The sequence below is a fragment of the Micrasema longulum genome, unplaced genomic scaffold, assembly GCF_059751315.1.
Source record: "Micrasema longulum isolate JH-2025_06_02 unplaced genomic scaffold, ASM5975131v1 h1tg000904l, whole genome shotgun sequence".
In the NCBI taxonomy this organism is placed as follows: domain Eukaryota; kingdom Metazoa; phylum Arthropoda; class Insecta; order Trichoptera; family Brachycentridae; genus Micrasema; species Micrasema longulum.
The window spans coordinates 164,309-188,290 of NW_028278095.1; the positions used below are offsets into that span (position 1 = coordinate 164,309).

Genomic DNA, 23,982 nt, shown 5'->3' on the forward strand with positions numbered 1-23,982 from the left:
ATGTCGCTATAGTGACCTAAATATTGCACACAAAACTTACAATAAAACCCCATCTTCTAAACAGGAAATGTTTTATAGTACTAGAAATTACAATAACTAATTTATATTATTTAATGATCAACAATGTACGTATTTTTTAAGTTGTGTTTATCAACATGTATCAAAAACATTGTTGCGGCGGATTTTATACGGGTCATAACATCGCCGTGTCGTAAAATATGTCCTAAGCAATGAACAAACGATAATTTTCAAAATAATAATTCATTTCTATTTTCGTCGCTAGCGCCGCTATTAAATAATACATTCTCCACTCCTACACAACTTGTTGCTATAAATTGAATATTCTAAGGCTACCCTACCGGAAGGATATAAAGCCGTTAGGTAGGTTTGGAATAGGGTTCTCATCCGACCGTTTTCTGAAAAGCTCTAAATCTCTAAATAGGTGTGTAATTTTGGAAAAGTTATCCCCAAAATGAAACTGAGGAAACTCTACTATCTTTGTTATTTTTACTTATTATAAAACATTAAAAATAATGTATCCTTACTGGAATAACGCGTGCGGAGGAAACGTTACAATATACTTTTTGTCGATAATATGAGAAAACTCTTAGAAAACTTTACAAAAAGACAGAAGATAACTAAATTGCAAATACATGTATTAAATATTAAATATGCAAAATATAAAAAAATGTAATTCACTTTTGTAATCGAGCAGATATATCAAAATCGGTTTGGCCGAATGACAGATATATTTTATTTCTACCTACTCCCATGATCCATTTTTTATAGCGTTTTAAAATATTTTTGCATTACTTGTTCTTTGAATGGACAATAGAAATAGGTTTTTTATTTGTTTAAATTTGCTTTAAGTTGAAGTATTTATGTCGAGGATTTTGTAAGTGTGAATTGTTTTAGCGCATAAGTTGTGATAAATAACATTATTTTTCAAATTCAGTTAAAAACTACGCTACCAAATCCTTTTTATACAAAACTAACATTAAATTTTCCCCATTTTAGTTTACGTGATAAAAGTATATTTTTTTTACTTCTAAATATACTATTTATTTTATTTATTTATTTATTTATTTATTCACACTCTTTATCAAAATACAATTCCATATTCACTTTGCCCAGCTAACAAGGGTACATACCCCGTTCCAAGCTAGGCAATTACATTTTTATATATTATAATATTTAACAAATTAATATAGAGCACAGACAAACAAAATATACACTTATTCGGATACACATTTTGATTCATATACATACAGACATACACACATATACACACATGTATATATAAATATACACATATATACACATGTACATACACACACACGTACATACACCCATGCGCATACACATACATACATTCATAAAAACATAGACAATTTATTTATGCGAAACTTCATGGTTGTCATCTATAAATATATATTTTTTAAATTATTCTTTATTTTTTATTTTTGACATCCAGTAAGGTTCTCCAATCCGTGGCATGCATCAACTTTTCTGAACTATTAATTGAATATTTACTATAATAGTACACTTTGAACATATATACTACAGTATATACGAGACTATTTGCTGCGAGGCGGATATGACAAAGTTATATTACTACTACCATCACGCAATTTCGGCGTAGGGGTAGACAGAGTGAATGGACCCCCCCACACGTCTATCCTGGCATACATTATTCTTCCACATTCATACATCTTGTCATACTTGCCCTTCGGTTCTGCCTGCTTTTGACATGACCAGACTTAAGATTTCGGTTTATCTGATAATGCCACGTCTTCCTTGATCGTCCTCGTCTCACGTTACCGTTTATTTCCCCCATATATACTTGTTTTACTATTCTTTCGTCGTCCATTCGTTCTAAATGACTAAACCATCTCTCTTCTGCAGACCCTTTTTTAATCTTATCAATAAAACTTGACTCTGATTTACACTCTCCCCTGATTTCATCATTCGTAACCCTATCATACATTGATTTCCCACACATTCGTCTAAGATATTGCATTTGCATTGCACATGTACTTGCGAACCAATATGCTAACATCATCGATATATTTAACGCGAGTCTTGTAAATTAAAAATATTAATGTATAGGTTCCATATCAAATAGAACTTAATATTCTGTTCATATTGTATTTGATAACATTATGTACCTAGCTGCTTTAAACCTTTAACTACATTTCTTTAGCTTATTTAAAAATTGAAAATAAAAAAATATTAGTAAATATATATTTTTTTAAACCTACTAAACTTCTAAACACAGTTCTATTTTATTACTTTATATTGTATTTTTTTTTATTTATGTTAATACACTCATCTTTTTATTTTTATACCAACTTCTTAACACTATTCCTATCTTTTATTTCTTCATATTGTTTTTTTTTTTAATTTGTGTTGTTTATATACTCATATTCTTTTTTTTATACCAACTTTACTTCAAAACACTGTTCTATCTTTTGTTGCTTTATATTGTATTTTTTTTAAATTTTGTTGTTTATATACTCATATATTATATAACTTTCATGTATGTAAAAGCCTTATGGGCGAGAAAAAATTAGTAAAATAAATAATAAAAAATAAAAAAATAAAAATTTCAACTGCGTTCACTCAGCTTTCTTCCATCCTCTGCCAGTTCCATGTCCCACTTCCATACGACTAAAACTCCGTTGTGCACTGCCAGTTTAGCTTTGATTGACATAGTTTTATTAGCAATTACTGTGCTTAGTGCGCAAGTAAAAGCTAGATTATTAAAGAAAATTAAGGGTCTTCCTTCTAAACCTGATATAAACTTACGCCTAGTAAATAAGTAAGGCCTATAAAATTTAGAAAATACCGGTTGTAGATGTAGCTTTTCGCTGTGTTTTGTGATCAAACTTTAGTGCTGCTTCATAACGTTCTTGTTATTATTTTCCTGTGCTAAACATAATGTAATTTGTAAACATGTTTAAATGTTTTAAAAAGCATACGTATTTAAGACAAAAAAACGAATAGTGAATTTAGGAATTGACGTTCCTATTTGTAAGCGGATAAAAACTGTTTTTTTATTTCAGCATTTTTGACGCACGCTTCATCCGTGCTCATAACTTTGGTGACATTTGGACTTTACTTCTTCCTGGAGGAAGAACAAATGACTCCTGCAAATGTTTTCGCTGGACTTGCTCTGTTCAATCAACTAACAGTACCTTTGTTCATATTCCCCATCACTGTGCCAATAATCATCTCAGCATTGGTAAGTTTAATAAAATCTGCCTATAAACGATTTATAAGTCGTAATTTTTTCGGGGAAGTTGAGTGGTTCAGATCGGAAATCTTTCACAACTCTCTTATCATTGGTTGATTCATAAGAACTAGTGACGTCGTTCAAAGTGGTTCATATTTATCAAACGATTTTTATTGTTTTTTGCATACATTTTCAAGAAACTTTGCCGTATAATTTGATGTTCTGATTTTTTTGTTTATTGATTTTTTTTATTGAATTTTTTTTTACATTAGCATTTTTTGAACATTCATTAATTTAATTCTCGCTAAACTTCAAAAGCAGTTTTTTGCAAGGATTTTTCTCTTTAAATATTTTAGGAACCAATATAATGTACACATGAAGAAAAATCTTGAATACATATATCAACAAAACAAAAGTAAAAAATAAAATATAAGTAAATTAAGTATTTTTTGATACCAAAATATACAAAAAAAAAGTAATCAAACAAAAATGTTATGAACTGTTTGGTTTTATTTTTTTTACACAATAAACTAAAGTTTAATTTTTTTTTTTAAAACAAATTTAATTCTATTTTCATTTATTTCACTTAAAGTATAAACGCCCTGGCCCTCTCTCCATGCGCATTTACAGCTCTTACTGCACGTAATAAAATATTGTTTACATCCAATTTCCCGTACGGCTAAACTTTTTCATTTTGGACATTTATTGCTACTAATAATAAACTATTAATTTTTTTAGCATTTTCCAAAACTGTTAAAAAAATTAAAGTGAAAATGTTATCAAAAGGGTTTTCTATCATTTGGAGCCAGTTGTTTAAGTGTTCGTGTAATAATTTACGAAATCAACAATTATCTACACGTTTCCGTTGTCTTATCTAAATTACCTTTGTTAAAATTGTATTGATTGGACAATAATTTATAAATACATTTGTACACGTGTATGTTATACATTTTTTAAACCAATCTACGTATATAAATTATACAAACTGAACTATACAATAAATACATGTATCCAGGTATGCCAGACTCTTTCCGGGCGTATGAAAAACACAAAATTCTAGACAAGTTCTGTTTCAACTAGATTTTAAAAAGACTATAATTTTAATAATCGGGTTGTGGTCCTGTGGCTAGTGTCTCGGACTCACGGACCATAGGTCCGTGGTTCGAATCTCACTCTACCCAAACTCGATTCCATTTTCTAATAGTGAGTTATTTACAACTCGTTGAAAATGGCCCTCAAAAATTAAAAATTTGGTTAAATCGTAAGAACGCAAATATTTCTTTATTTAAAAAAAAATATATAAAAAAATCAAGATATACTAACTCGCATGTTTTAAAAAGTAAAAAAATAAAAAGAAAATGAAAGAAACATATTTTTTGATTTTAATGTTTCTCGATATGAGTTTTAAAGATTAGTGTCAAGTCAAGTTTTATAGTAAACATTGAAGAAAATGTATTTGTTGACCTTCGACCTCTGTATTCGGGCAGGTAAAGAATAAAGTTCTAAGTATGAATTGGAACCAGAACCCTGGACGAGTGATTTTGTCTTGATGGCTACTTTCACGTACCAAAACCCCGAAAAAGGATATCGAGTGGAGAAAACTCCGCCTCGCAGTGTAGTAAGCGCGTTCGCCTATCACGTTTGAGGTCCCGGGTTCGATTTTTGGCAAGATCTAAAATAAAATATTTTTTAATGGGTTTTACACTGCAATATTTCATCTATAATAATAAAAATGTTTATTGGGCATTAAGAAAAAAATCACTTATACATATTAAAAATAATATTAATACAATGCGGATTTACATTAAAAAGTATTTATATATAATCCCTAAGATTAAAAGGTGGTGTGTATAATTCCAATATTATTTTTTTGTTACATCTATCTATGTAGGTAAACCCGTACCAAGACGGTAGGGTATCGCACCCGCAGGCAGCTCAGCAAGAAGCGACAGCAAGGTGATCCGCGGTCACTCGCTTAAATATTTTTGTATTCACCCGAATGACAGCGGACCACCCCGCTATCGCCGCTCACTATACCTCCCACAAGCACATAATACACGGCCTCCGTGGTGTAGTGGTCAAGACGCTAGACTCACGCACGGAAGGTTCCGGGTTCGATTCCCGGTGAGAACACAAAAATTAAAAATGTGATTTTTCTCAAGCCTGGGTGCTCTGTGATGTAATTCACCACTCTAATTAAGCCTCATGGCCTGTTGTGGTGCAAAAAAAAAATGTAAATGTAAAAAATGTTAAATTAAATAAAAATAATCGTATACACATACTCGTATCTCCATTAAAAATTTATACTTAAATAAGAAACTTTGTTTGAAGGGCATAGTGCCTTGTCCAAGATCCACATGGCCACAGCTCTTGAAAATCTCTGTAGTGGTTTTATAACTCTAATTGATGTAGGAAGTTGGTTGTATAGTTTTATTCGACTTGAGTAGTAGTAGCGCTGGGCCGACGTGGTCCTTAGTTTGGGGACAGTAAGGGATTTTTTTGAGATAGTTCTAGTGTGGTGTGAGTGATCTGTATATTTCTGCGTGTGAATAAATGCAAGTATACATTAATTGTACAGTTGGTTAATTGTTAAGACAGGAACTTCTGATAACGATGGGGTTATCCATCAAGTTTTAATTCCAATTTTCTGCTTGGATTTCATTTTTTGTGTAATGTTCAATGCAATAGTTCATATTTCCTGGACTGGCACCTGAAGCGTAAGACTGTTCAGTTCATCAGCTAACTTTATGTAACAGATGCTCGAGATATGTACTATGTACCGGATAACGGATGGTAAGTGCGGATAAGGGTATGAATGTCAGTTAATCGTGATACATATATGATCATTTATCATTGGAATAATTTTAGAATGCTTAAAATTTCAGGTAAGTACACGCCGGCTCGCAGAATTTCTGGATCTTCCTGAAATAAATCAAAAAGATGTCACAATCAATAACAACGAATATAATGACAACAGAAATAGCTATCTTTCAGAAATCGTAAAGGAACCTTTGTATTCTCTTGATAACATCGAGGAAATGGAAGAAACTGAAAATGATGAAGTGTTTAAGGATATTTCAGATAAAGAAAGTTTGGCAGAATCCTTAGACGAGTGTCAAAACAACATTAATCAGAATGATTACACTTTCACTCAATGTGTTTTTGTTTGGGGAGGCGGAGATGAAGCTGTCTCTAGAATCACTATTACAGACGGCTTGAAGATTGCTAAAGGTATAAATATTAAAAGTATTTTACTACTTTCATGAAATATTTACATTACGCGTTATAAAATCATACTTGCTTGAAAAATATAAATTGCCTAACGGCAATAAAGCGTCTACTTTTTTTCCACAGCATCATAGTTAAAAAAATCTTCACGTAATTAATGAATCTTCGCTTTTTACAATTGAAAAAATACTGTGAAAACCGTTTTTTTTTCTTTGAATTACCTACGCTGATCATGTTTTTAGATTTATTAAACTACTTTAAATTACTTTTATAACTGCTTTTTAAAAACAACATTACTTTTCTCATTTGTTATTATTTTTTATGTTTTTTTTAAATTTGTTTAAGCTCTTTTTTGAATACCTGGAATTTCGTTTTTTTTTTAAAAATGTTTTTTGCACTTGAGTATGTTTTTTATCCTTACTTATTTAAATTCTTACTTTTTTATAACTTTGAGTATGTTTTTTTCATTTCAAATATTATTTTCACTTAAGTAAAAACTGATAGACTTTAAATATGACTTTTTTACCCTTGGTTTTTGGTTAGTTTAAATATTATTTTTTCTTGGTATCACTTTGAGCACATGTTTAATTTAATGTTTTTAATGTAATCTTTAAACTGGAATACTTCCAGTTTTTTTTCCTTGGAATATTAATAAATGTATTTGAAATAATAACAATATTTAATTGATAACCTTATTATTTCCGGGGTGCGCATTAAACAGACAGACATTGATATCATGCATTTTTCTTATAGTCTTTTTTTATTTTTAGGAAAATTGACTATAGTAGTTGGAAAAACTGGAAGTGGGAAATCATCTTTTCTTTCGGCGTTAGTTGGAGAGATGCATTTATTGAAGGGAAATGTGACTCGAGCAAGGTAGGTCAATAAAGTTCATAATACAGTTTTTTTATAATAATAATTATCTAATGTCTTGCAGGGTACCCCCTGGCACAGCGCGGGTTTAAATTGTTTTCCACAGTTTGTGTACCTACCAAAAAATTTAAAAAATGCATTTTTTATGGCTCAAAGCATTAACTTTGTGGCCTAAAATTTTAATTAACTGTTGAAATAATTACGAAATATAAAAATAATAAAAATACAATTAAAATTGCGCGCGCTGTACTCGCGCGCCGGCGTGCTGGCGCTGGACGACCCGCTCGCCGCACTGAACCAGCCCGCCCGTGGCCCTCCAACATACCCGTAAGAACAGCTGTTCCAATACATAAAGGTGCTGGATATGAAAAAAGTGTACCTAAAAGAAGCACTTACAGACTTCTGGTCGAACAATAAAGAGAGGTCTCAGCAAAATGTTCGTACGAGGTTTTCCCAGAGCAAGAATTATGTCATACCCAAAACCCGTACGACTTTTGCTCAGAGACATCTCTCATTTATCGCACCGAGATTGTTCAATTTTTTGGAAGAGCGTATTAAGCTCTCAGGAACAAAAACTATTTTCAAGATGGTAGTTAAGGACTGGATTTTCCTTAGTAGGAGGGATTTGAGTAGGAAACTCCTTGATGATTTTCCGAATGTTTACTGTTTACCATATTGATGTGGCATATATATGTGTATTAAAAAAATAAAAAAACTGTTTTTGATCCTATATTTATGGTGATATACTCATGTGTCTGTGTCAACTAATTGCTAGTCCCATCTCAACACAGGACTTCTAGTCCCATGGACTTATGTCTCAAATAATGTATAATAAACTTACTCATGTAAATAAATAAATACAATCTCCTTGTAGTGATATCTCCCTGGCCTACGTTTCCCAGTCCCCGTGGCTAATCAGCGCTAGCATCCGGGAGAACATCCTGTTCGGGCGCGGACTGCGCGCGCGGCGCTACCGGCGCGTGCTGGGCGCGTGCGCGCTGGCCGCCGAGCTGGGCGCGCTGGCCGAGCGCGACCGGGCGCCGGCGCGCGCGCTGTCGGGCGGCCAGCGCGCGCGCGTGGCGCTGGCGCGCGCGCTGTACTCGCGCGCAGGCGTGCTGGCGCTGGACGACCCACTCGCCGCGCTGGACCCGCCCGTGGCCCAGAGACTGTTCGAGAAGGCTGTCCGCCGCGCGTGCCTCAGGGACGGCCGGACGGTGATCATGGTGACCAACCGCCTGCAGCTGCTGCCCATGGCTGATCAGGTTAGTGGTCCTTTTGTGATTGTTTTTCTCCTGACGTAAAAAATATATTTAAATGTAATTTTTTAATTTGAAAAAATATGTATTGTGACGGTTAGTAACAATTTCTATATATGTTATTTTTTTATTATTTATTTATAAAAAGAATACAACAGCCATTGTAACAAAAAAGTTACAGTATTTACAAATATACCAAAATAGTTGCTTTTTCCCAAAACAATTACTCCTTCGTGTAAAGAGATTTTCGAGCAAGGATGAAATAAAAGAAAATCCGACAAAGTAATTGAAAGCCATTCGTTCACCAGACTAGGAAAAGTGTATGGGTGAATAGGTTAAGCGTTGGCATGTGTGCATCGCTTAAGATGGATGCTATTTTAATGGCGAAAATTAACAAAAAACTCTTTTATTTACCAATTCCTGGAACTTGTGTATGTATAAAATATCAATATGCTGAAAATTAAATATGCAGATAATCCACGTGGAAAACGGTCGGGTACAGTCTGTGGGGACGCTCCGCGAGGTGGAGAGCGCGCGACCCGAGCTGGCGCGGGAATGGCGCTCCCTGCTGCGGGGCGGCTCGGCCCCGGGGGGCCCTGCCCCGGGGGGCGCGCGGGGACACTGGCGGCTGCTTCGCGTGGCCAGCAAGCTAAGCCGTCAGCTCCGGGAACCCAACGAACTAGACGAAGATGATGGCTGTGTAAGAATAAACTTATTTTATTTAATAAATTATCTAACGTTTCGTGTGGTCATATTTGAACATCAATCTAAATGAATTTATTTTATTTATTTATTCATTCATTCATTCATTCATTCATTCATTCATTCATTCATTCATTCATTCATTCATTCATTCATTCATTCATTCATTCATTCATTCATTCATTCATTCATTCATTCATTCATTCATTCATTCATTCATTCATTCATTCATTCATTCATTCATTCATTCATTCATTCATTTATTTATTTATTTATTTATTTATTTATTTATTTATTTATTTATTAATTTACACGCCCTACGGGCTTTTACATATATTAGAAATTACATTCAAGTGCAGCAGTGAAACAAAAGTATGTAAATTTAGTAAAAATTAAAGATAACATAAGAAAAGCTAAAAGATAATTGCTTGTCGTTTTAAAAAAATATACATAATAATATGCTTGTGATCTAGCTTGTTAATGAACTATATTATTAGTTATCATTTTGTTAAATACTTGTACATTCAGTAGTAAGTAATATTAACAATAATATTTGGTATTTAAAAATGAATTTTTGTATGCCTCAATATTTTTTTATTTTTATATCCAGCCTTGTAGCTAGGGGCTGACCAGGCTGCCAGGGGTGTAACCCTCGGTGGGCGCACTTTGCAGACCCATAACTTTCTTTTGATATTTTTTTTGAAAGTAAGATAATCAGACTTACGCTTAAGATACAAGTTAACTGGTTAGGGGCTATAAAATATTCTGAAGAAAAAACACAATTTTCAAATCGACCATGCTAGGATTTGAATCTAAAACACCTTTTGCATGGTAAGCAAACGCGCTGGGCATTTGACCACAAGAACATGATAGTATTTACGAATAACTTATTCACTATCTTTTTCCTAAATACATCGAATTTTGTATGCTATTATGTGGGCAATCAAGATTTTAGAGATATAGAAGGCTCTACCCAAAGGGGAAAGTTTATTCTTAGGAAAACGTCATGCGTAATAGATCAATGAGGTTACAAATATTATGTCAAATAGTTTTTTAATACAAAGTTTGTCTAAAATACGAGGGTTGTGTAAAAAATAAGGTTCTAAGGCCAGTCCGTGGAGGAATTTGGTGACCGACTGTGTTGAGTTTATGACTCGAGGGACCACAATAAATTCGGAAAATTATTGCAAGACCTTGTAAAAACTCAGAAGAGCCATCCAAAATCGCCGGAGAGGAAGACTGACGAAAGGCGTTAGACTGCACCACGACAATGCGCGCTTGCACGTCTCTCGCCAAACCAAGGATTTAATCGAAAATTTTGGCTGGGATCTCGTTAAACAGGCTTCCTACAGCCCTGATCTTGCACCGAGTGACTTCCACTTGTTTCCAAAATTAAAGCACTACTTGGGTGGACAACGCTTTGAGTCACCAAATTCCTCCACAGACTGGCGGCGAACTTCTTTGAAGCTGGATTCCAAAAGTTGATTAGTCGTCAACAAAAATGCGTTGAAAAATCTGGTGATTATGTTGAAAAATAGTTAAGAAATTGAGCTTTCCAATGATGTATTTTTCAGTTCAAATAAAAAATGCATTAAACCTGAAAAAAAAAAAAAACCTTTTTTTTTACACAACCCTCGTATGTTAACGTAAATTACTTTCGTTGTTTTTTTCCACAGGCATCATTTATTCCCCTAAAAAAACGATTCACTCCACAAGGCTCGAGGTATTTCACTCACGATCTCCTCCTGCCTACTGACGAGTGTGACGACGAAATTTTGAGAAACTCCGCACCAAAGAGGTCTTCTACAAGGCGTAGAAATGTACAAAGTTCGGTCAGGATTGGATCCAGGAAACATAAGACAGCTGAGAGATCGACTTCTCTTCAAGTTACTAAGCACAAAGTAAAACCAACATCTCTACATAGGCAACTATCCACACCCACCATACAATTCAGTGCTGTGTCAGAAGTGGATTCAATAACTGGGTAAGGAGAAATGAAATTTAAGCTAAATATTGAACACGTTTAGATAAATCATTAAATATATTATTATCTATTTATCGCCGTATCGAATCGTCAAAATCTTATCGCTCAGATGCCACGGATAGTGATTCTTGTCATATTATGCGATTCATTCAATTATGTAAATATCATAGAATTAAGAATAGTCCAGAAGGAGCGTAGAATCATATTTGAATACATCGGACTGTGTCCAAAAAATCCTCCACTTTCGCCGCGCGCATTCGTAATATCGCCACGTAATGTTGCACGATGGGAAAAAATATAATCATAACAAAAATGTAAGGTTAAAAAAAAAAAGCAATCTGTTAATTTCTCTAAAATTTTATTGTGTACGCGGAAATATTGATTGACACTACAGAAAAGATAAGTAAAGGGTTATTTAATAAGTGTTATTGAATTAATGAACTTTGAATTTTAAATGACATAAACGAATATTTTTATATCATGTTAAATAATATTTGATGTTTTAAAAATAATTTCGGTAAAATGTCCACCACAGAGTTGTTTAATCCGAGGTTCAATTTTCATTAGTTCTCTCATTAGATAAGCAAAGTAGGGTAAAAAATTTACTACCCTAGCAACACTAACAAAATGTCCATTTTGTTTCTTCGACAATCTGACAGATGGAAAAATAATTCAATTTTTAAGCAATGTATTTGCTACTTCCACATTCATTTGCTCATTACACATGAAATGAGATTTCATCCTGTTTCTTTCCTCCTAAGATCCTAGCAGTATTTCTACACTTTAAAAGGACACAACACGGCATAGTTGAATTCAAATCAGGAGTTGCGTATTGAGCGACGTCTACAAATAAACTAATGGGCCAAAACGTAAAACTACTCATTTATGAGTAGTTTGGTCGCTTTCTGTTTGATGCTCGTATGCGGTTCCTGGACTATTCTCAATTCCATGGTAAATATGCTAGATATAATAAAACCAATTTAATTTATGACAGGTGTTCTAGACAACAGAACGGTGACAGAACCCAACAGAAATATTTACTCCGAAATCTGTTCCCAATTTCGGCACAAAAGTTGATAGAATCACAATCTGAAGGGTTGCAAATCACGAGGCAAAAGAGTATAATAAAAAGACTCCTCTCCAGATCTTCCACAAAGAGAAAGTGAGCGTAATTTTACAATGTACCTAAAACAATTTGCAATGTTAAACTCATTTAAAACCATAATTAAACTGTTTAATGATTTCAGATGTTCCCTACCTTCGAATGATCGGGAACACACTCCCATCCGGAGAATAATATCAAACAAGTCGGCCAACAGTGATGACTTCATGGAGGATGATGACTTTAGTAGGTCATTTTGATTTATATTTTAACATTGGCCGCAATATATATACTACCGTATATAAAGGTCGCCGCTTTCAATGTGATAATGACATACTTAAAGAGTATTACCCGTTAGCAATATTTATCCCTTTTGATTAAACTTGACATTTCAGCTGCAGAAATTGCTTCCGAAGGACTAGTGACGGATGAGAAACGAGAATATGGAAAAATCCCCAAAAGAGTTTACTTGGAATACTTTAAATCGTGCGGAGTATTCGCAGGATCCTTTTACCTGATATCTTCTGTAGCTTGGCAGGGCCTGAGAGTCTATACGGACGTTTGGCTTAGCGAATGGACCGGCAAAGGTTCAAATCCTCGAGATCATTCTAATATAAGTGATAAAGATGTAAGAAAAAATATTATCCTTAATTATTACCAAAATTATACAAATTTACGATCTTTGTTATTTAATACTTAATCGATTTCTTTCAGGTAAAAAAATACTTGCTGGTTTATTCCGTTTTGTCTGTATCATCCATCTTAATGTCTTTCGCCTCAAATGCCATCGGTCAGTATGCTGGAGCTTTAGCGAGAAAAACTCTCCACGCCAAACTCTTGGAGAATATTATTTTGTATCCATTGTCCTTTTTCGATTCCACTCCTCTCGGTAGAATCATCAATCGATTTTCAACGGACATTGGAATTATTGACAAGGTATATAATTAAGTATCACAAATTTCTAAAAAAATATTAATTAAATGTACATAATTTTAACAATTTCACATTTTTCCCGTTCTTTAGAAAATTGCCACCTCAATCCAAAGACTGCTCCAATTTTTGCTACTGTGTTTATCTGCCACGTTGATGAACGTTGTTGTTACTCCGTGGTTTTTAGTAATCGCAATTCCTATTTGCGTACTGTATTACATTATCCAGAAATTTTATCGATGTTCTGCAAGGTAAGACGAATAAAACTCTGCACATCGTTCTTATGTAGTATAATTATACTAATTAGTTAATATCGTAATTTAAACATACCGCTAATCTTCTAGAGAACTACAAAGATTGGATGCCATAACCAAGTCTCCGATATTCTCGCACTTTGGAGAAACACTCGGGGGCCTTTCATGCATCAGGGCATATGGACAACAAGACAGATTTACGAAAATGCTTTGGGCCAAGATGGATATTAATACAAACGCTTTTATCATTCTCAACTCCAGTAATCGGTGGCTTGGAATAGCTCTAGTAAGTACCTACATGTATTTTTTTGTTTGGTATAGAAGTGAAATATCACTTTTTTTACGTTTTAAAATTAATAAGGGTCTGTGAAATACTGTCGAGTAAATAGATAACTTTTGTACTTATTAGTAGCATAAAAAATATTTCAAGATTTGTAACTTTTAATTCCCAAGAAAATGGTCCATTCCATTGACCATGCCCCTAATACGTCATGATTTGGTTAAATTTTGAACTTTGTTTATGACCGTTAAAATTGAAATAAAACATGGTCATGAACCTTCGCGTCACAATTATCAAGGCCAAACATGTCGCGTTTTTATAAAGACATGATATTAAAAAAAAATAAATGTAAGTATGAAAACATTTCTCCACAATATCTGTGTTGATTTTGAAAATACAGTTCATTTTTTTCTTTTTTTGACATGAAATATTTATTTGAGAAGTTTTTTTTACACTAGAATATTTCTTTGTCCGTGGACTGGTGCCTAAAGCGTAATACTACCTTCAATCACCTTACCCTCATGTAACAAAAAAATATCAAGATACGCTGCGATTGGTGTACCAATGCAGTTCCCTATGCACCATTAGGTGTGGAAAGGGAATGATGATGATGAAATTCATTTCCCATAATTGTGGAATTTCCTTATAATCATTTATATTTTTGTGTACTGCTCACAATTCTTACTATTTTTTGTTTACCTAAATTTGACATTTTCAATTTATTCATAAAATTTGATACGAAATAAATCGGTTGTGATTAATATGTAAGTTTGTTTCCTTATTAACGTATATCAAATAAATTGATACTCAATTTTTTTTATTTTTTTTAATACGTCAATCTACGGCTAGCGGCGCAATTGTGGAACAATTCTTAGTTACACTGATAGGAATACGTTTTTAAAATATAATAAACGTGGGTTAATATTATTTTTGCATTTGCCAAAATCCAGTGAAAAGAAATAAGTGGATAATAAAGGATTGAAGGAAATCTGAATGGCATCCACCAAAAACGAATATTGATTGATACAAACTTTTTTGTATTCCAAAAACGGGTATCCTCCACAGCGTTATATCCTCCTTCTTTTACTTATAGGACATCAATGTAGGTATTAATATGCCAATGATAAGAAATTCCTTGAAAAAAAAATGGTTTGTATTTTTTTTTTAAAAGAAATAACCCGCTAAGCTTCTTTTTAAAGGCTTTTTAGCAGGTGGGAGAGACGGGATATGGAACGAGGTAATTAAAAGTATACCACAACACCCAGAACAATTGAGAAAAAATCTTTCTTGGATTTTTTTCTTGCAACTGGCGGGAATCGAACCCGCGACGCCAGTTTCACAGTTGGCCGTCTGGACTAACTAAGCGCCTATATTTTTTTTACGTTTCTGTTTTTTTTCCACGGTTGCAGTGTAATTAAAGCATTTTTGACTACATAGCTCTGCCTAGCATCACGTCTGATCATGTCAAAAGTCCGTTTGAGAATAAAGGCACGTAAGGCAATTACCCGCGTATTGATTTCGCGCTAGTAACGTGTTTATTGAATTATACGTCATTAGATCCATTTATTTTTTTTGGTTTCAGGACTATTTGGGCGCCGTGATAGTGTTCGCCGCTATAAACGCCGCCCTGCTCTCCGCCAAGCTGTACCCCTCGGGCGTGACGCCGTCCCTCGTGGGGCTGACCATCAACTACACCCTCCTGGTACCGATTTACCTTAACTGGGTTGTCAAGTTCCTGTCCGATATGGAAATGTACATGAGCGCCGTGGAGAGAGTGCAGCAATACTCCAACCTGCCCGTCGAGGAATACGGGACAACTGGTAACTGCTTTCCATGTGTAAATAATAATAATCACACTCTTATCCACACCTGATGATACTTTAGTGGAAGAAATGCTGCGTGGTAATCAGTCTTAACGCTTAAGGTACTAGTCCAAGGATAGTGAAATATTGCACTGTAAAACCAGCTTACAAACAAACATTTCATATCAACCCTTCCAGGAATTGACCCACAACCTCAAATTTCCATGCGAATAAGATGCTGCCATTGGCATTGCATTTTCACCCTAATAGGGAAATATCATGGTTTCTTTTATTTTTATTTTATAATTTTATGTAAATTTTATTTTATTTATTTATTTAAAAGCCTTGTAGGCTTTACATGTTTTAAATAAATATAAAGAACAGACACGTATTTTTCACTAAAGCAGCAAAAAATATAAATTAATTAATAAGAATAAGAAAATATAAACAGTCATCTAACATATTAGTAGAAATTATATGAGTATATATATAGTACATACATATATTGCAGTAGAGAAAACAGAAGTATATTTTTCTGGCCTGGCCCCTAATACGTCACGATTCATGTTAATTTTGAACTTTGTAACCGTTTGATTTTTTTATAGAACATAGTCACGAATTTCGACGTCACCATTTCAAGGCCAAAGATGTCGCGGTTTTCTAAGAACATATTTTTTATGATTTATTGTTTGATGTTATGTATGAAAACATTTCTCCACAATATCCATTTTGATTTTGAAAATACAATTAATTTTTCTAAATTAATTTCGTAAATTTTATCTGTATTCGTAGTATGTGATATCTCCCTTCTGTAGCGTCTGAATATGTTATGTCACATAGAAGGTAAACTGATTAGTTTTACGCTTCAGGTGCTAGACTAAGATCAATGAAATATTGCAGTGTAAAACCACCTTTAATAACTCACGTCAACCCTACCAATAATCGAACCTAGGACCTCAAGCATAGTAAGCGAACGCGCCAATCACTACTCTACGAGGCGAATTTTTTCCCACTCGATTTAGTTTTCAAGATTTTCACCTGAGAGCGGCTATCGAGTCAAAAACACTCGTCCAGGATTCTGGTTCTATTTCAAACACATTACTGTATTCTTTGTCTGTTCGGACACGGCCTAGTAAAATAGTTTAAGTAAATTATACATTATCAGCAATGTTTTTATGGTTGAATTAAATTACTTTTTTCCAATTTAAGCTTTTGATCAAAATATGTAAGGTTTTTTTTAAAGATTTTCACGCAACTAGCCGGCCGTAGGTAGATTAATTTCCTAAAACATACTTTATTTCACTTGAAAATTTTGGTAAAAATCCAGCAAAATGCATTGTGTGATTTATATGGAGTATTTAATATTTGCACTACATGTTTCATTTATTATAATACTGATTATGCCGTATTGTTAAAAAACATCAGTATTTTTGTCGGCGAACAAATAACTTTATATTACGCCCTTTTACCCAAAAAGGTATTTAATATTATAATGCAGAGTCAAATCACCCAATCGACTAATGACCACTTTATTTTATAGTATTTATCCTTACTACCAAAAATAACTTTCATATATTTAATTATAGAAAGGATTGGTCGGTTTGGCGAAAAAACGGATTTTCCCATGAAAAATTATGTATGGGAAATTCAATTATTAGATTGGCCACTTCAGAGCTCAGACTTAAATCTAATAAAAAATTGGTGGTGGCATCTTGATTGAAAAAAACTTAAATGGTGTCTAAAAATGACGAAGACTTGTGGACGGCGATACTTTAAAAATGAGGGAAAATTGCACAAGAAATCATTAAAAATTTTTTTTGAGCATACTAAAACTCTAAAAAGAGACGATTAAAGTAAATGGTGGCCATTCAAAATATTTAATAAATAAATTATCCGCATATTTTTCTGTAGTTATAGTGTTATTTTAATGCGTAAGTGTTGCCTCAACAAAAGAGTATTTCAATTTTGTTTTTTACTTTCAGAATTTTTTTAAGAGGTTTTTTTATGAATTAAAAAACTTTGATTGTCTCTTTTGTAATGTTGCTAGATGTCGCTTGATAACTTTTTTCCTTTCTATCGTCGATATGTGTTTAAAAAAGGGTGGAAAGGGAAGTAGCGAATTCGATGTTTTTTATTCAGTACATCTGAAAATAGCATCCAGCAGTCGTAACGTCATGCGTCGGACAGACGATGTTTTATTGTTGAACTTTTCTCCCTTTCCTCGTATTTTGACGCAGACATGTTTATTCATCTTTTATGCGGTGTTCCGCCAATCTACCAAATTACACGCTCTGCTCTGAGCGTAAATATTCATTCCAGCCTTTCTGGTTTCTTTAGTACAAAAGTAGAAGGTCTTTCTCTCATAAATAATTATTTTCCTTATTTGCATTTCAAATGTATTCGCGTACGAATCAAGGACCTTTTTTTTCAATTTATAAAATATTAATAATATTAATTAAGCTTTGCGGTCAAACATTGCATTAAATGTTAGTAAATTGTTGTGAATACTGACTATTGTATTGAATACACCAGCCGACTTTTCCATGTTTGCCGTCTACGTGACTTTAGTAAAGGTACAGGAGTCGAAATCTTACTTACAAATAATAAAGCAAATAACATGGAAATATTTCACATTCGGAAGGCCTTGAAAAATAATGCCCCTTTGTTCAATAATAAAGAAAATTTTTCAATATAGCCCATTTTACAATGTTCCATTGTAATGTTCACCCTTTATTCAATAAATTCGTGCTCCTCCCTTCCTTTCCTCCTCTTTTTTAAACTATTTCTTCAACAAGATCACACATTGAAAAATATATAATCAGTGCAATTTAGTGTTAGCTATTAACAGCATGTTTACTACGAGCAGGTTCTTTTTATATTTTTGTGCAACTACTACTATAGTAAAAGTGTATTGTGAGCTATCCATATTGGTGTAATTAGTGCCCAGACGAAGAGACGGATACATCTAGAAACCGTTAGGCATAGAAAAGTCGGTTAGTGTTTATAAAAATATATTTGTCGATTAAATATTTATTCGGTACATAAAAAATATCAAACTGTATTTTTATTAAATATATTTTTCTATTACAGAATGCGGCCTTCCAAAGGATTGGCCATCGAAAGGAGAAGTAATATTTTCAGGAGTATCTCTGAAATATGGAAATTCCAGTGAACCAATTATCCAAAACCTAAATCTTCATATTCCGGCCGGTCAGAAGGTAATAAATCATTTATGAAATTTACAACCTAAAGTATTTTAGAGACTCCAAGTTCGTTCGTGCAATTTTTTCTTACCATGTCGTTATGCGCCGTCATGTGGGAAAAGATAAGTCGAATTCGCTAGAAAAATTTGACAACAACAATGTTTGATTATGTCCAAATGCTTGCAGACTGGCTGGATTTCCTCCCTAGGGAGTTGTTCATATTTATTTTTTTTCAACAGAGAGAGAAAACATTTTCGAGAAGGGAATATGGAAGTCTAGGCATTTACAGTGTTTTCCCTCTCTGTTGAAATAAATTTAACTTGACAACACTTTGTGTTAAGTTTGTCGGTTTATTTTTTAATTATTGGGAGCCATGGTTACATTAATGAGAGTAAAGTTGTAGCTTAGTTGGCAAAACTTTATTCACTGGTCATAACAAAAACAATAGGCGCAAACAAATACATCGCTACCGTGAAAGTTTGGCAATAAATTTTAACGTGATTGATTACAGCCAATTATTATTTGTCTTTAAATGTTCAGGATAAACGTGGTATTCCCGAAAACACAATTTTCGAATACAATTTTAATGTTCCTTATAATATTATTTACAAAAGGGGTGTTTAAATTAACAATGAGGAAGTTCAGGTTCTTTTTTTTTTTTTAATATATGTTATTAACAATAGTCTATTAGACTATTAAACTAATTAATTATTTTTTTTACATATATATCGTATCATAAGATTTTTATTTCTTAAATAACTCCGCGTGTGACGTCAGAAGTTGTTCTATGTTAGTTCTTTCGATTGGTTCGTTAACAGTTAGCCAACTGGATATCCTTCACAGCTATCATATCATTGGTTGGTTCATATGAACCAGTGACGTCGATCAAAGTAGTGCGTTTTTATTAAAATGTTTATTATCATTTTTTCGTATATTTTTAAGAAACTTTGCAGTACAATTAATAGTCTAATTTTTACGGGGCTCAAGAATACATTTTTTGTATCCAATTTCCCGTAGTATTGAAGTTCCTCATTGAAATCACTGCGCCGCGCGACGTATCATTAAACCTGGCAATGTTGATAGGTATACGTTTTTACATGATTGACATGAAGGGAAATTCTTTTTTTTTGTTCATATATGGATTTTAAAGACCCTTTTTAACAAGTTCAGTTGTAAATTATTTACTGTTAGAAAAAAGAAATCAAGTTTTTGTAGAGTTAGTTTGACCCTCGGACCTCTGATCCGTGAGTTCACGACACTAGCCACAGGACCTTAACCCGGTTATTTTTGATAAATGAAACTTACGTAAGGAGAAAAAAAAAAGTTTTTTGGTGCGGAAAACTTTCGCATGGAATGCGTTCAAAACTAAGAAATATAACAATCGCTCTGTGAAATATTGATTTGATCAATGTTTTTCATAAATTTAAGATTCAGGTGAAAAAAAATTACTGTCGACTGTGCAGTTATTTCGGATAACTTTGGAAAAAAAGACATTGCAGCCATAGAATTAAGAATAGTCCAGAAATCGCATACGAGCATTAAACAAAAGGCGACTAAACTACTCAAAAATGAGTAGTTTTACGTTTTGACCCATAAGTTTATATGCAGACGTCGCCGTCGCTCAGTACGCAACTCCAGATTCAACTATGCCGTGTTGTGTCCTTTTGAAGTGTAGAAATACTGCTAGGATCTTAAAAAAACGGGATGGGATCACATTTCATATACAATTTCAATAAGCAAATGAGTGTGTAAGTAGCAAATACACTACTTAAAAATTGAATTATTTTTCCATCTGTCAAATGTCAAAGAAAAGAAAATGGACATTTCGTTAGTGTTGCCAGGGTAGTAAATTTTTTTACCCTACTTTGCTCATCTAATGAGAGAACTAATGAAAATTGGAACTTAGGATTACACAAATCTGTGGTGAACATTTGACCAACACTATCTTTAAAACATCAAATATTATTTAACATGATATAAAAATATCCGTTTTATGTCAAATAAAATTGGTTTTATATTTTAAGTTCAAAGTTCATTAATTCAATTACTCTTATTAAATTACTCTTTACTTATCTACTCTGTTGTGTCAATTAATATTTCCGCGTGTACAATATTTTTTTAAATAAATTAACAGATTGCTTTTTTTTTTCTTTATATTTGTGTTATGATTATATTTTTTTCCATTGTGCAACATTACGCGGCGACATCACGAATGCGCGCGGTGAAAGTTGGGCATAGTGGGGGAATTTTTGGACACAGTCCGATGTATTCAAATATGATTCTACGCTCCTTCTGGACTATTCTTAATTCTATGATTGCAGCATTGAAACGAAACCTAAGTAAGTACAGTATGAGTCAATCAAAATATGTCACACAATATTTATACCCAACAGGTAGCGATATGCGGCCGAACCGGCAGCGGCAAGTCGTCCCTTCTGCTGTCGCTGCTGCGCATGGTGACCGTCACTTCCGGGGCCATCCTGGTGGACGGGGTCGAGCTGGCGCGCGCGCCCGCGCGGGCCGTGCGCGCGCGCCTCGCCGCCGTGCCGCAGGACGGCGCGCTGTTCGGCGGGCCCGTGCGGGACAACCTCGCGCCGGCGGGCGGCTGCACGGACGGCCAGATGTGGGACGCGCTGGAGCGGGTGCAGCTGAAGAGCACCGTCGCCGCTTATCCGGGAGGATTGGGTAAGAAATATATATGTATATATTTTTTCAAATATTTCCGTTAGGTACCTATTTCATTTTCAGCGAATGACTGATTTTTATATACAATTCAATTATTAAAAAAATATAAAAAATCATAAATGAACAGGAAATCAAAATGATATAAACAGACTACAAAGACAGCAAAATAAAATTATTTTAAATGGTATAAACATAAATTACATATATTACAAATAAAAAATGTAAACGACACATTCATTTTCAAAATTACAATATGATTGAAACTTATAAAATATAAACTAAGTAAAAAGGAAAGAAAAATACAATTTTCAAGTTAGTAAATGACCTACCCTATCTAACAGCAACTAAAAAACTTTTTAAACAAACTAAACAATTAAATGTAACTGAACTCTTAAAACTAGAATCCTTAAAATTTATTCATAAATTAGCCACTGATGTAATTGTAGAAGAAGAATTAAAACCTTAAATAAGCTGTAGTAAACATGAACACAATACGAGAATATCAGAAAAATATCATATCCAACCTTCTAAAATGAGAGAAGGACAATCGAGACTAATAAAACATGGACTGAAATTATACAATAAACTATCAAACAACCTTTACAAAAGATGTTAAAAATATTATTATTAACAGTAGAATGTGAATTTTATGTATGTAACCCGTAAGGGTTTATGAATTTAAAAAAAATCGCGACTTGCTAGAAAGATCCGGTTATGATTATGACAGTTTTTTCAGTTCTAATTATGTCCGTAATCCTAGTAAAGTTTTCTATAAAACACGTTTCTTATTATATATCGCCGGACTCTTAGTTTTTTTTAAATTACTTAAAATTAACAAGTAAACCCATAACATATTATCATCATCATCATCACCACCCCCTTTCTGCACCTAATGGTGCATAGGGCACTGCATTGGTACACCGATCGCAGCGTATCTTACACATTCATGTTACATGAAGGTAAGATGATCAGTCTTACGCTTCAGGTACCAGTCCAGGGACTATAAAATATTCGAGTGTAAAAACACCCCTTTATTTGTTTATTTGTTTAAATTTAATGTTGTGCACACAGTGCTATGTTAATATAAATCTAGACAATATTACGAACAAAAAATAAACCTAACACAGCACCAATTACGTACACAACACAATATATGAAACAACTATCTAACAGTACAACAAGATGTAAGAAAAATTTGTGCTTTGTGTGAATTTACTAGCGATTGTGTTTTTATTTAAATAAATATTTCATATCAACCATGTTGGGAATAGGACCTGAGACCTCTTGCATCGTAGGCAAACGTGCTGACCATTGCACTACGAGGCCGACCGAATAACATATTATACTAACATTTATTTATTTTTATTTGGGAAAAAAACAACAGTTTTTACTAAAACAACAATATTGTATACATAAAATAAGAATACATATGAACGAAAATTGTAAAAACAGTCGATAAAAAATTTCCACAGTGGTGTAAGCTATTGATTAAGTACATTATCGGTAACTTATAAGGTTGTATTTAATAAATATATATTTTTTAAATTTTAAATCGCAATTCATAACAAGTAGTATATTTATAAATCATTTTTTTAATACAAAGGTATATTTGTTTCTATATCTTTTCTATCGTAATTTTAATGAAATTATATTGGTAAAGAAAAAGGCCTCAAAGAAAATAAAACAATTTTGCACAGCATTTATATATCATATTTAAACGCATGAATTTTTCTTTATTTCGTTTTTTTTTTTTAATACATTTAAAGCACTATAACAGCTAAACAAATCTTTATAACGATCGCCTTAAATATTTACATCCATCTTTTATTTTTAAGACATTTTTCGTTATTTTTTGCAAAGTTTCAACAGTGAAATCACTTCCTCCACATACCCGAAAACCGTTTTCAATACCGAGGGTCTTCCTATCGGTTTTGCTCATACTAAAAAAAAAAAAAAAAACTTTTTTTTCTGAGAAAAATCGAGTAGACTTTAAAAAAAAAGTTAATGTCACAAACTGCGATTCTACTCGTAATTAAATTTAGCTTTACTGCTTTCATTGCCCCTTTCACTGCGGGTTGAGGCAAAATTAAATGAAGGTCCCATGTCGTATGTCGTTTGTAATTGCACAAACAGTAGTAAAAAATATTTATTCACTTGTACAATCTAATTACAAAAACTTTTTTTTTAAGCCATTCAACGGTTTTAAGTAAGCCCTAATAGATTGGCATTTATGAGTTATACTTAATCTAAAAATTCCTAAAATCTACTTAATTTACCAAAGTGTATAATTAACAAAAGGTATGTATATAGCATAATCTAGGCGGAAAAGTGTGACATCGTGAGTCAGGAGAGACAATACCGCTTGTTTCTTAAATGCCTGCCCCTGCTTAGGAACACATCGACAGTACCGTTTAGTGAGATTTATTTCACTGTTCTGAGGATCCTTGG

General features: G+C 33.3%; 1 protein-coding gene across 1 annotated transcript in view; it reads left to right on the forward strand.

Annotated features, from left to right (window-relative positions):
• The window catches only part of Sur (Sulfonylurea receptor), a 41,401-nt gene that overhangs the window by 12,943 nt on the left and 4,476 nt on the right, over nt 1-23,982 (forward strand). Inside the window, exons 6-20 of the mRNA XM_088231696.1 lie at nt 3,066-3,244; nt 6,121-6,466; nt 7,234-7,339; nt 8,211-8,598; nt 9,065-9,292; nt 10,971-11,278; nt 12,273-12,440; nt 12,526-12,626; nt 12,776-13,008; nt 13,095-13,316; nt 13,404-13,561; nt 13,655-13,850; nt 15,427-15,664; nt 18,737-18,864; nt 21,243-21,534. Coding sequence (XP_088087822.1) covers nt 3,066-3,244; nt 6,121-6,466; nt 7,234-7,339; nt 8,211-8,598; nt 9,065-9,292; nt 10,971-11,278; nt 12,273-12,440; nt 12,526-12,626; nt 12,776-13,008; nt 13,095-13,316; nt 13,404-13,561; nt 13,655-13,850; nt 15,427-15,664; nt 18,737-18,864; nt 21,243-21,534 — 3,291 coding nt within the window. The remainder of the gene's footprint in view (nt 1-3,065; nt 3,245-6,120; nt 6,467-7,233; nt 7,340-8,210; nt 8,599-9,064; nt 9,293-10,970; nt 11,279-12,272; nt 12,441-12,525; nt 12,627-12,775; nt 13,009-13,094; nt 13,317-13,403; nt 13,562-13,654; nt 13,851-15,426; nt 15,665-18,736; nt 18,865-21,242; nt 21,535-23,982) is intronic.